The sequence below is a fragment of the Teleopsis dalmanni genome, chromosome 2, assembly GCF_002237135.1.
Source record: "Teleopsis dalmanni isolate 2A chromosome 2, ASM223713v2, whole genome shotgun sequence".
NCBI classification, from domain to species: Eukaryota; Metazoa; Arthropoda; class Insecta; order Diptera; family Diopsidae; genus Teleopsis; species Teleopsis dalmanni.
In genome coordinates, this window is record NC_051847.1 from 121037770 (window position 1) to 121051314 (window position 13545).

General features: G+C 28.9%; 2 protein-coding genes across 2 annotated transcripts in view; both read left to right on the forward strand.

The window, feature by feature from the left end:
- The first annotated feature begins 538 nt into the window (after positions 1–538).
- Positions 539–5234, forward strand: LOC119681508. Its single transcript, XM_038094721.1, has 3 exons — positions 539–712; positions 4311–4503; positions 4555–5234. Exons 1-3 carry the CDS (start codon positions 656–658, stop codon positions 5046–5048), a joined length of 744 nt encoding a protein of 247 aa, XP_037950649.1. The 5' UTR covers positions 539–655; the 3' UTR covers positions 5049–5234.
- Positions 5235–7741: 2507 nt separating this feature from the next.
- LOC119684384 (FAM172 family protein homolog CG10038) overlaps positions 7742–13545 on the forward strand; it is a 30974-nt gene continuing 25170 nt past the window's right edge. The window contains exons 1-7 of the mRNA XM_038098419.1: positions 7742–8044; positions 8109–8224; positions 8295–8482; positions 8550–8808; positions 8871–9060; positions 9152–9422; positions 9476–9740. Of these exons, the coding sequence (XP_037954347.1) occupies positions 7933–8044; positions 8109–8224; positions 8295–8482; positions 8550–8808; positions 8871–9060; positions 9152–9252 (966 nt within the window). The 5' untranslated portion in view covers positions 7742–7932 and the 3' untranslated portion in view covers positions 9253–9422; positions 9476–9740. The remainder of the gene's footprint in view (positions 8045–8108; positions 8225–8294; positions 8483–8549; positions 8809–8870; positions 9061–9151; positions 9423–9475; positions 9741–13545) is intronic.

The following is a 13545-nucleotide window of genomic DNA, read 5'->3' on the forward strand; positions in this document are numbered from 1 at the left end:
TATTATATATATATATTCGCATATATTCACATTTATATATTGATATTTATTTATAGCTCGGTAATGAATGGGGGCTCACAATTCTTATGTCGCCGGCGTCCAGTTTTGATCTAGCTCCACGACTGATACTCACTAATATTACCGTTCTCCTTCTGCTCTATTGATTTATGTAGTCACTTGTAAATTTGTGCTTGATTATGAGTATTGATGGTCTTAGATCCACTATGTTATCTATATGTCTTACAATCGTTTAATTAGTTCTCTTATTATTTCTTCTGTTATCATAATTAATACTTAACAAAAAAATCTGAAAAGAAAAAGATGAAATTAAATTATATTACAAAAGAATTTTTCTTTCAGTGTATTAGACATCACTGTTTAGGCTTATAAACAAATCGAAGAGCTCAAATGCATAGTCCATGCTATTGGATTTTCGGCTACAGCTCCCGCATATTAATTACTTATTTAACGATTGTGCTTAGTTGCATATAAAACTTATTGTTTTTTGCTTTGGTTTTATAATTCATTGAGACTGCCGGTTAGTAAGATTTTGGCCAACAGAGGCAGCAGTACTAAAAAGTTCTTTAAAACCAAGTTTTAGTAAAAACAAAAACTCTTTCTGAGCGAAGATTTAGTAGAAATACGTGGAAAAAAAATGTCGTGGTCTTTTCGTAATAAAATTTTTGCAGTGTATGCTATAGCTGTGATCAACGTAAGTGTTAAATTATACAAAATAAATAAAAAATATATATGATTATATTTATGAATTTACACTCGTAAATTAATAACTTTGTGAATAATAATTTTATTTTGTAAATTATTACCAATAATTAAAATTAATATAATTGTGTTGAGTGCTAAAATGTTATGAATTATTTTAATTAATGTCCTTGTGAATTCGATGTGATGGCCTTTGATTTAATATATGGAATGTAGACGACGCAACAATTTACGGTAGCGGATTTTGATGACCATTATATTGACAATATTGATAATAATAATTTTATTTTATCATTCAAAAGAATAATTATCTCAAAAATTCTTTTGAGAATATTAATTTGTCACTTAATAAAAAAATGAACCCTGATTAATATTTGAAATGGAAGAACTTTAACGAATTACTATATGATTATAAAAATCCTGTCTCTACTTACAATTATAAAAAGTCTCATTAGTGCAAATTTGTATGGATTTTGTATGAAAAATGAAACGTACTATGAAATTCATTTGTGTATTTATAAAAAAAAATTTATTCTCACTTCCGTTGATAATTCAATAAAAGAATTCAGAATTACACACATAATTATAATTAAAGCTAAATAAGTGATAAATCGATGAACATTTCCATAATAATTTTCAAATATTTTTAATGGTTTCAAAATACAAATATTTTTTAGTCAAAATCAATAAAAATTAAGAATTCAATTATAAATTAATTTCCTCATTGAGTTTATTTATTTTACTCAAAATACCTAATATATGTTTTTTGGCTTAGTACTGAAATTTTTTTTAAAAATAAAAAATAATATATAATTCAATTTAAACAGATTTTTAGTTTTACCATCCCGGGTCAAGAAATGTAAAATTTTTACAAAAATGGAAAGATAACCTGATTATCCGACGTAGTTGAGGAGTGTGACTTTATTTACTAATAAACTGTTTTTGTTGAAAGAAGAAGGAAGAATAAATCTTAGCACTCTGTTAGAGATATTTTGTTTGCAAACATATGTATATCTTTAGGTTTTACATTCGAAAAAATATTTTTATATATGGAAATAATAAAGAGAATATTAATAATAAAGAGAAGCAGAATAGTTTTAGCTGAACAACCACTGCAATTAGTCATGGACCACATACAGAAAATTCAGATGATTCCCAGCAGTATAGCAATAACCAACCTCTGTTTAATTATTAAATCCTAATATATATTACAGAAGTATTACACAAAAACTAAGGCATGAAATTTACTAAATTATAAAATTGTATATTTTTTTCTGTCTTTGTTCTTCTATTACATTTTTATGGATTTATCGTCTTAGGATACAGAAACTCTGAAACTTGTCCAGATATCATGTAATATAATACGGATGCTGTTGACTTTTATTATGTCTGATAAATGGATTATATGGAACTGTTTTCAAAAAAATGTTTGCTTTTATAACTGCAATCTATGAACTTACAATTAACTATATAATTCGCCACATTTTCGGGAATATAGCGAATTCGATTATTTTCAAATTAAACCATATTAAACCATTGGCTTCTATTTTCTTTGATTATAATTTATCGTATTCAATTGTCGTAAAAACCAAGCCTGGTTTGGTTAATTTAATAGCAAATCTTTCTTAATAAACTTAAGACTCCTTAGTGTGTATTGTTGTATGAATTATGATTTCATTTCGATTATCCAGTATAGGTTATCTTGGGTATTCAATTTTGAAGTGACTTTGATTATTAAATACATTAAGTAAAAACATTTACTTCTGAAATTAACAATACAATGCATCCTCATTCTATATTAGCAATGCTTAAGCAGTACTGATAGTTTTGTCAGTCTATTTAAGGAGAAATCATTTATATGTATGTTATTGTTACACATTGAGAAAACCAGCGGATACGATTGCTAATGCTGTAGAATGGAATGCCCACGAAGTGAGCAGGACAGGACAATTGCAAGTGAAACACAGAAAACTTTTAGTCAGCTACGTTTTTCTGCTAGAAATAGGGGCAAATGTAAAGGACTTGTACGAAATATTTGTAAACTGAGAGAACATAGCATAATAGATATTCCAGAATTTAGATATTAACGTAGCATGGTTCAACCACATGAATTACTAAATCAGTTAGTGCAAAATGCTTCTTGTGACGAAGTGCAGTAGAAGTTTTGATAATATCTAGCATAATTACATATGAATCAAAGTATATATTTTATATTCATATTTAGTTATTTTCATTAGATATACCATAACATGATATATAATGAATTTTTTACTGTTAGTACGATAAACTAAGAAAATAAAACGTCAAGAGTAATAACAACAAGAGTCGGTAAAATAGGCATTTATCTTTTATATCAGATAGGGAAGAATAATAGTTTTATTGATTGCTTGGTTCTCATATCCCATTATATCAAAAGTTGTTTCACATTTCAAGTTTTCCTATTTTAGGTTAGGTTAGGTTGATAGGACTGTGCTAATACAACCATAAACACTTCCACTCTAAGACATTAATTGCTCATTGTTATGCCCTCAAACTTGCTTGGGGTTAACATTAATCATTGTAATTTCAATATATTAACTATTCTTGTTAAAACAACTGGTCCTCTTGATAGAGCTAAGCTTATCTAAGCGAGAAACGATCTCTATAGAAAATACTAAGATATAGGCATTAAATGATATTAAAGCCATTTAAATTACGTCTTAATATTAACTTTAACTTTAAATTACTTTTGAGACTTAAGTTACGCCTGTAAAATTGGCCCTTAATGGACCGAAAACTGGTATATAGAACTGGTGTATAAGTAGTAGGAATAATTTAGTTTTAATTGATAATATTAGGTTGTTTAGAAAGCAGTTTTTTTTTTTTTTTTGTGGAAATGAAAGACAGTTTTCGTATAATAAACAAATACTTTATTAAATTATATATTGGCCGTTCTAGTCCAATACCTTTTGTCATCTTTCTGGCATTCTTATCTAAAATTATTATCTTCATGTATGCCATTTACTCAAGATATATATTTGACGAATATTAGATTATTAAATCACTCATTGATTTTATTTATTAATTATATTTTGATTATTTTTCAAGATATAACTATCTTGGTTGCTTGGCGGGGCACATTGGTGGGGAAATATGTACAAGCATAAAAAATCTATTAAAATATTTAGAGAAGTACAGAGTACAGTATAAATATGCGGAAGTTATAAATATCAATAACAGATTAACAGATTATTATTATTTATTAAGCCCTAATTTGATTATTTACATAAATATATTTCAAAAATTTAAAAAAAAAAGTCTAAATTAACCCTTGAGTTGCGTTGAGCTTAATTTCCCTATAACCTTTGTTTGTCCATCTACGGTTTTTCTAAAATTATTAGAAATATTTATCAAACATACAAATAGTTTAATTAAACAATTTTGTATTATATTTTCCCGCGCACAGAACTCCTCCTTCTCAAAGTTTAATTCTGCCATTCATTGTTTTGCGATTTTGGTGCTACACGTGCAGCGCATAATGAATTATTAATTAAAAAATTTAATAACATCATTAAATAATTTTGTATATTTTAATTGAAATCTTTTTGCAGTTCACGTTATTGGATTTACGTGTATTTGCAGTACCAACGGTAGTGCCAACAACTTCCCAGCCAACTTCACAAATCGTGAATTTTGACACACAACGCAAAGCCAGGGCCAATACAGATACAGAGGACTTACCTGATTTCGACTTCGACGAAATTAATAAAAATTCTAAGGACAAGGATCAGTTCACAGGTTCAGGTATGAAATTAATATTTTAATAGAGTGATAATAACAAATATTTATTTTAAGATAATAGCCTTGATACATCTCCACCACACACAGATGATGAACTGTCAAGCAGTCAGAATACATTAGATAACACTAATGAAATTTTTGGACATAACGATGTTTTCGAGTCATCGACTGTGAGCAATAATAACCCACTGCATCGTGTCAAACAAAGCATTGGTAGATCTTTGGAACCAGTTAAACATCTTATTAATACCGTACGCGATGGTGCCTTTAATCTTACTCACCCACAAAGTCCCCACCATCATGTTTTGCGTGGGCACGCTGCACGCAGACGTGAGCACAGTGAACATACAGAGCATGTATCTTCAAATGATGCTTCGGCTATTGAAACGGAAGAGGAGCGTGAATCGGTGAATGAAAGTAACGAATTTCGATTTTTGGAAGTATTGGGCACCGTTGGTGGCATGATTTGGCAATTTTTAATGAATATACAAAGAGCTTTTGCTGCTAGCAGTGGCGGTGCTAGTTCTGGGTCTTCAGGAGGGAATTAAGTGAGCAGAATATATTGCATAAAACGTGATTTTTACCGAGATTAGTTTTCTTTGAAAACAGTTGGTATTCTATGTAGATTTGTTATGTGTAGTATCTTAGATAAATTAAAATTTCAATGATGTTTATATACCTTTAAGATCATATTATATAGTTTTTCATAACAAACAGGCAAAAGGTACTTTACTTTAAATTTGATCAATGTATTAAATACTTCGAAATAAAACTTAATCTTTCTAAAATAATAATTTGATGCATTTGATAATATATGGATTATAATGTAAAGGATGGATAAGTATATGTTTGAGAGATAAAATATATTTGCGTTGCTTTATTCATAATCTGAAATAGTATCGCTAGGGAGCCGGATTTCTTAACACCAACTAGTTCAACCTACTTACTATATATTCTATCTAATAAAATATGAAAAGATTCATTCAAAAATCAGTATAAAAAAGCACATTATGATTTAAGTTTTTAGAATTCAAATACAGGTATAGTTTATATAAGTTTGTGAGGGATAGTAATAAACAACACATTTAATTAGCTTGGACTATTGTGCGCTTAAGACAAGAAATTTCAAGGTTTCAAAAATGTCATTCTGCTTATCGGATTATCCTTTTTGTAAAGGCTACTTAAAATTTGTAGCCATATGTAGCTAATTATCAAAGGTTACGTCTAAACAATAGGAGATGTTACATTAATCTAGCTCGCTCCAAGCCACGCATAGACATTGTTTCTTAACAATAGCAGATAAAATTACACCTTCATATAGATCGTATAGTTGAGACTATTGCAAATTTAATAGAGTCCTACAAGCTCTATTTCTAAGAAAGAGAAATCAAGCATTTAAAAAGATTTTTCAAAGTGTATTTTTAAACCAGAATTAAGTGAGACTTAAACCCAAGCTTTGTGTGCCGTAGTTCTAATGTACATTATCGTATCACTGGCAATAATAGAAAATACCAAAATAAAGTTAATATATTCTAATTTAATAATAAAATATAATAAGGATCCGATTTCGATTTGACGATGGATCTTGGCTTAACTTGATTCTTGAAATATTGAACTCAAAAATTGCAAATATTTACAAGGAAACCAGCAATAACAATAGAAAGTGATGGATGTTATCACTGTAATCAATGTAAAATCTTATTTTATTTAATACCACTAGATTTCGTGATTACTTTCTGTTTGACTAATTAATTTGAAAATTCACAACTTTAATGCACGATATCTCAAGAATCTACCTATATTAATCTAGATCGTTGTCAAATCACGGTTTTCCGAAATTCGTTATTATATCATCATAAAGTATTTAAAAATTTGTTTCTGTCAACTAACAAGAAGATAGTTTATTTTTGTTTTAATTTTTGAGTCGTTATTTCGAAATTGTTTAAATGCGTTTATTTTTGTTTTTTAAAATATACTAACTTTTATTTCGAAATTTTTTTTTGTGTATCTCTACACGTGTTTCGGCAAATTCGCTTTTGCCTTCATCAGGAGAATTCCTAATATTAGGAATTCTTCATATCCTGATGAAGGCAAAAGCGAATTTGCCGAAACACGTGTAGAGATACACAAAAAAAAAAAATTTCGAAATAAAAGTTAGTATATTTTAAAAAAACAAAAATAACCGCATTTAATAAGATAGTGTTTAAGATATATAATAATACATTAATATATAATAAGAGATAATAGCAAATAACATATGGACATTGAATATGGTCCTGGGCTTGAAAAAATTGTTTTGCTTAGCACTTAACGTTAAGAATTATTTGTTATCAAACCAATATAACTATTATATATGATGATCAAATTTTTATATACAAGGGCGTTTTGATAAGTCTGTGACTTTTTGAATTTCCCACGCAGTTACTCCAAATGCAACAGTGCTGCCGTCAGCTGTAATCTACCAGTGGGCAACTTTTTAATTTTGAGCAAGCTACGTCCACTGGTACGTGAGCATGCCCACTGGTAGATTACAGCTAACGGCAGCACTGTTGCATTTGGAGTAACTGCGCGGGAAATTCAAAAAGTCACTGATTTATCAAACCACCCTCGTAATTTTACTTTTTGTCAGGACGATAAAAGTATCAAAATGTATTCTTTCTTTTTATAAAATCTTTTTTTAATGAATGAACTTTTGCACATGATTCCTTGTATAAACGAATTAATGAACATTTAATTATATACCAAGATATAAAATTTGATAGTAAATATTTCATTTCTACAGTTTTATTTTATATATAATAATTAATATCTAAATATTTTTTAAAAAATTAATTGTGATGAATGAACTTCTGCGCATAAACATTTGTATAAACGAACAATTGAACGTTGGATAATTTATATTCCAGCAATTAGTATTTAATAATAATTATATGAATACCTACAATTATTTGTACTTATATTTAATATATATCCATATGTCCCACTTTGCGATGATAATAAATTTCGTACGATACTGTAGTGTCCTCATTAATCATATTACAAAATGTATGCAAACGTTTTAAATAAATAAATAATATGCCGTTATGCAAAAGTAAATATAAAAATTGCCATTAATTTATTTTTTTCAAACTTAAGAGTTGGAGTTTTTTTCTTTGCTAATATAGGCAAATGTTAATACTTTGTTTTCCTTGTAAAATTTAAAAAAATTTTGACAGTTCAACTATTGTGAATACTAACAGAAATTTCCTTTAAGAAGCAAAATATGGGAATTTATTTTCCAAATGACATATGTTTGCCGCCTGCTATCAACAGTTTGTAGCATTTTGTAAATATTTCTGGTTTTCGTGTACAAGCAAATTTATTTAAAGCAAACGAGATTGTGAAAATAAATTAGAAAGCATTTGACACTTAAAAAGTACAAAATAATTGCATATGCTAAGTTTTTTTAGACGTTTCTCTAAACTTATTGTTGCTGCGGAAATGTCTTCCAATAAAAGTAAAGCCTTGGAAAAACTGCGTGAATTTGGTTACGCTTTCAACAAAAGTATGTAGTTATTAATTTTGTTAATTATAATTATACAATCACTAAAAAATAATTTATTCATTAGGTGGGCAGTTGCGTAAGATAGACCCAGAGACCGGTGAAGCCGGCATGGAAGGTTTTGTGTTTAACGTATACAAAGAACAGGAAAAAAATCAGGCACGTTACGAGCAGTTGGCAGAGGTAAACATGATTTCATATTCAACTTAAAAGGCTTCTGCATTTTTAATAATTTTCGTTCTTGACTTTGTAGCAAATCCCAGATATTGTTTATGATTTACTGGAGCAAAATGGTATGACGCGCATCTACATACCTGATAATTTACCACCGGAGAGACAAACATGTATATTTACTCAACCGAAAAACTTGCGTAGATCTCAAAAGCTTATTGTGCTAATACATGGCAGCGGCTATGTTCGTGCTGGACAGTGGGCCAGAAGGTATTTTTTTTATTTATTTACTTAAATATATTTATATTTATTGTAATGGTTTTTCTCTTTAAATTAGTTTGATTATAAACAATTCCATCGATCACGGTACACAAATTCCTTATATCAAGCAGGCGAAATCTCTAGGTTATGATATATTGATAACTAACACAAATGATAATTATCGTATAATTGATGGTGTAAAAAAATCTGTATCTGGTCTTAGTACACCATCAGATCATGCTGCTTATGTCTGGGAAAATTTTGTTATATCATCAAATCCAGAAAGCGTAGCGATAGTAGCTCATAGTGCTGGTGGTGGCGTAACTATTGAACTGGTAATTGATATTTAATATAAAAATATTTCGATTAATATCTTATATTTATTTTCTACTAACAGGCAAGGCGTTTTCCGGATTTCTTTAAGCAAAAAGTTTTTGGAGTTGCGTTTACAGATTCAGCACATTTTGGTATGCCAAGTGAATTGCAGCAACTATTATCAGACAAAGCATGCAATTGGGTATCTAGCAATCAGCCTTTGGATAAGGTTTTAACAACTTTTAAAAATGACTTACCGTGTCGTTCTGCAGGTTGAAAAGCTTTGTTTAATATACATATACTATAATTCTAATTGATATATATATATAATAAAATCGTTATATAAAATATATATTTTTCTAGGTCATGGCCAACATGAGTGGACCTCTTACACTGCAATCGATGCGGTATTTAAATATTTAGAAGAAAAGTTTGAACAATTTACTATTGATAAAAAGCAGTAGATTTACAAAATATGGACAAAATCTGTAAAATGCAGTAATTATCTTAATATATATTATACTTAATAAGTCAATGGTTTGATACTAAAACGCCAACTTTGGCATTCGTTAATAATATTCATTTTTTGCGCTACAAATTCAGAATACAAACGCCATTTGTCAGCATAAATCAAGTAAAATTTAACATATAATTTCGTTTTTACACTATAAAAATATATCTTTTTAGTTATGAACACTACCAAGTGGTCAAATATGTCAATAACATCGACATCAATACATTTAATTTGATTTGATATTTTACACATACAATATATTGAAACTTAATCTTATTGATGTGGATAACACATTTAGATAAAAAAGCCACTGAGTAAAGTGGGCCTTACTTATATTTGTATAATAAAAACTGACACTCTGCAAACACACACACTGTGTTCACATAGAACTCAAGGATATGCTGTACAATAAAAAATAACCATAAAAAACTGATAACGGTAAGCGTTAAAAATCACTACTTTTGTTTTTCTTTCTTCTTCTTCTTAATATTAAGGGGGTTGTTGGGTTGTTGTCTGTGTCCTAAAGTACTGGTCAATATGTGAAGTCACCACTTGTTTCGAGTCGATTTTGAATGCCTCATATCACACGTCATAAGCATAAGTGTCATAAAAAATAACACATACTTAACATTAGATAGGAAGGAAAAGTGCCATCTTATACACTTAGCTTGTGGTATAAATGTCCCTAGGGAGTTTGATATTGCCTTATGGGTTCAAAAGTTATTGACTAGTCTTATTAAAGTTAAAGCTGTTGATGATATGATGTCATTAAACAGTCATAATAATATTTTTTTTTAGATTCGTAAATTATGCTATTTAGTTTTTAGTTCAATTTGTTATTAAAATATTATTAAGTATTTATTTATTATACGAGTGCATGTTAAAAGTTTAAAATTAGTTATATATATGTATACCATTTATAGCTTTATTTGTTCCGTTGCATGTATTGAAAGAATTGAAAGTATATATATATTAATAACATATAAGTTATCAGTGATTAGATTGTAATAGTCAAACCTTAGTAGGATCGTATGGTAACTATTACAGTTATTGGTATAAGGTTGTTTAACATAAGTTAGGTCTGTAGATGTAAACATTTTATATTCATTTGTAAAATACCTAACTAAAGCTAATAGAAGTAATAACCGCATTTGAAGTATTGAATGAATATATTAGGAATTTCAGACTATTTTAAAGGCTTAGCCTTAAAACCTAACAAGGATTTCGAATTTTTCCTTAAACTTTATTAGCCTTAAAAGTTTAGTAGACACAATGTGAGAACAGTTACAGACAAACTCTAATTTGTATATTGATAAATTAATATCATATCTAATTATTTATGTTAACTGCACAATAATTGTGTTGGTATAATTGGCGCGATCGGCCTTTGGTCTTCTGTGATAAGTGACTCCCGAAACCATTATAATTATATGTAGTTCGTACGACACAAAAGGCACCATAAAGGCACCGCCAGTCTGTAAAATTGTCTGTAAAAATGGTTTTCGGTTCCACCGTTTATGTTTTTTTTAAAAATATGGGTACCAGTAAAACATATTTTTCTGGCTCGTAGTACGTTTGAGGTTGAAAAACGTTGATATAATGTACCGATTATGTGTAGGTTTTTTGTTTTTTTTTCACAAATATTTTTCACTTAATTTGGATTTAGTTTAGGTTGATAGGGTTGAATAGTACAATATAGTACATCTAGATACTAAGAATCGTGTATATTCTTAGGGCCGTGTTATGCAGAGTGTTGCGGGCACGGTATGAGAACAATTGTTGTTGTTTTCAATACAAATTTTAAAATGGCGAATGAGAGAAAAAACAATATGGCCGTTCAAACTCTGGCATGAGAGCCGCCGTATTTGTGACCCGGCACCACGGTTGCCACTTATGGTACTTTAGTACCAAAATTGGTACTTTTTTTTTTCGTTTGGTACTCATGTTCAAAAAATGGTACATTTTTGACGACCCAACATTATAGTGGATATTTCCAATAAAATTTTTTTAATAAATGCAACTGCACTATTTTATATTTTGTTCATTTATAACACTATGAAAAACACAGAACGAAAAAATAAAAAGGTTCAGAAAAGTTTTGGACCTTTTTTTACAGAAATGGTACCTTTTTAAACCAATTTTGGTACAGGAAAAAATTTTCAAGTGGCAACCGTGCCCGGCACTAAGGCAAAACAGTGTTGTTTAGTAATAAATTTTAAAATTTGCGCCTTTTAGGAACAAATTACTACAATTCTAATACGTTTTGGAGAAAAAATGGCAGTAAGCAACACAGCATTTTTTTTATAAATTGCTAATAATATAATTATTACACTTCCCGAGAAGAAAGTAGTAATAAAAATACAAAATTGGCAATACTGATGTGACACTCTTCACAACATGCATTTTCGGTATAGCCCGAAAGAGCGTAATTTGCCGTGCCTGAGACGCTCTGCATAACATGGCCCTTAGTATTATACATGAATAGTGAAATATAAACATCTGATATATATGTTTATATATAATAGATATATATCTGATTATATATCTATTTTATATATAGATGATTCGATTACACCTAGTATATTATTATTAAAATATTTTTGTTTGTTTTCCATATTATAGACTTATTGTGTAAAAAATCTACAAATTTAAATTGGTTTAGTTATTTTTGAAGTTTTGCAATTAATATATTTATTTGTGACAAATAACTGTTTAGCAGTTATATCTTTATCCAGATTTCAATTGGAATAATATAGTTCTTGCTGCACTGTGGACACGTTTTAAAGATACTAAACGGAGACATGTTAGGATCTTTGTTGCTTTAGTATAAATTTTTGTTAGCCCGCGTTTGTACTCCATCTCATTGATATTAACTTAATTACAATGCGTCGAGAGGGAAGATCACTGTTTCGAAGACAGGGATCTTCACTTGCAGCGGAAAGGGGGCGCTCTACTGACTATGTTACCATTTTAATTTTCATTTCTGTGGTAAGCAAGTAGAGTTTAGGCGTAGCTAGGTCTATATATACCGCCTCACTTACCACTCTCAACAAGAATTATACCAGCAGACGTGTGTTTCGGCGGAATTTAATATACTTAGTTAAAAGCAAGTATGACATGTTATCATGGGATTTTTTATTTGTTAGAAATACTGGGCCGATATTTTAACTTTTGAACTAATGTATGGTCATAGTAAATCCGCACGGATGTGCTTGAGATTGTTTCTATTCAAAGCAATAAACTTCTATATGTACAGCTATTTTATTATATTTTAATATTTTTCTCTAGACTGATCTAAATGTAAGATCTTTGGAGAGCTCTTTATTTTAAATTTGAAACAAATATAAGACGGCATAGGGAATAAATATAATTTTTAATTTATATATAACAATAGATTTGTATTCAATATTATAAGGTTTTTTTATAAAATTTGGTTCTGGTATAAATCTACATTATTTTATTTCATTTATAGCGCAAACAATGTTGATTTCAAGTACTTGTAGTTTATTAAAGTAAATCAATGATTTAACATATCCTCAAAAAAAGAGAGTACAATGAATTTATTCTAGAGTTCTTTGGTCAGTTTACATCATTATTTCTGGATATTGAATTTTTTTTCTCAATGAATTGATTTTGCCACGAATTATATGTCATGTTGCAGCACTTGTTGAAACCGTATATCGTCCAAATCAAAATCATATAATTTAACTAAATCAGAGTATAGCGCTCAGATTAAGAATGCAAGATCATCTTAAATCTGATTTTCTTTTCCAATTTAAAGTTTTGTTAGAATTATTTGTTATTGCAGTACTTTCGCCTATACTACAGAATACTTTGAGATCAAGAAGTGAACTTGCAGTTTATTTCCAGATTAGTTTGTCTGTTATTGTTTTCCTTTGAATTTCACTATTTCGTGGTTCTGAAAAGAAATAGCCTTAAAGTTTTTACTGACGCCTAAATTTTCTCATCGCTAATAATGCGGACCAAATATGCTATACTAAAACATTCTTGGTTAGTAAATTAAAGAAATTTGTGGGTTAATGTTAGCACTTAGTTTTGATTGGATGAAAAAAATGTCTTAAATCCATTTTTTTGTGAGTGGCTCTAAAGCGTTCTAGAGGCTGTAAATGTGGAAAACTTTATATTTATATTTGTATTTGTGTCTATTAATAGTTTATAAAATTATATATTTGTTTATATATTTATTTATATATACATTATGCTCTAATATATCTCGTTTTCT

Excerpts from the sequence above, each read along its gene's own strand:
- LOC119681508 (XM_038094721.1), top strand. The coding sequence starts at position 656 with ATGTCGTGGTCTTTTCGTAATAAAATTTTTGCAGTGTATGCTATAGCT. Across the intron at positions 713-4,310 it reads ATGCTATAGCTGTGATCAAC|TTCACGTTATTGGATTTACG; the intron begins GTAAGTGTTAAA and ends ATCTTTTTGCAG. Across the intron at positions 4,504-4,554 it reads GGATCAGTTCACAGGTTCAG|ATAATAGCCTTGATACATCT; the intron begins GTATGAAATTAA and ends ATTTATTTTAAG.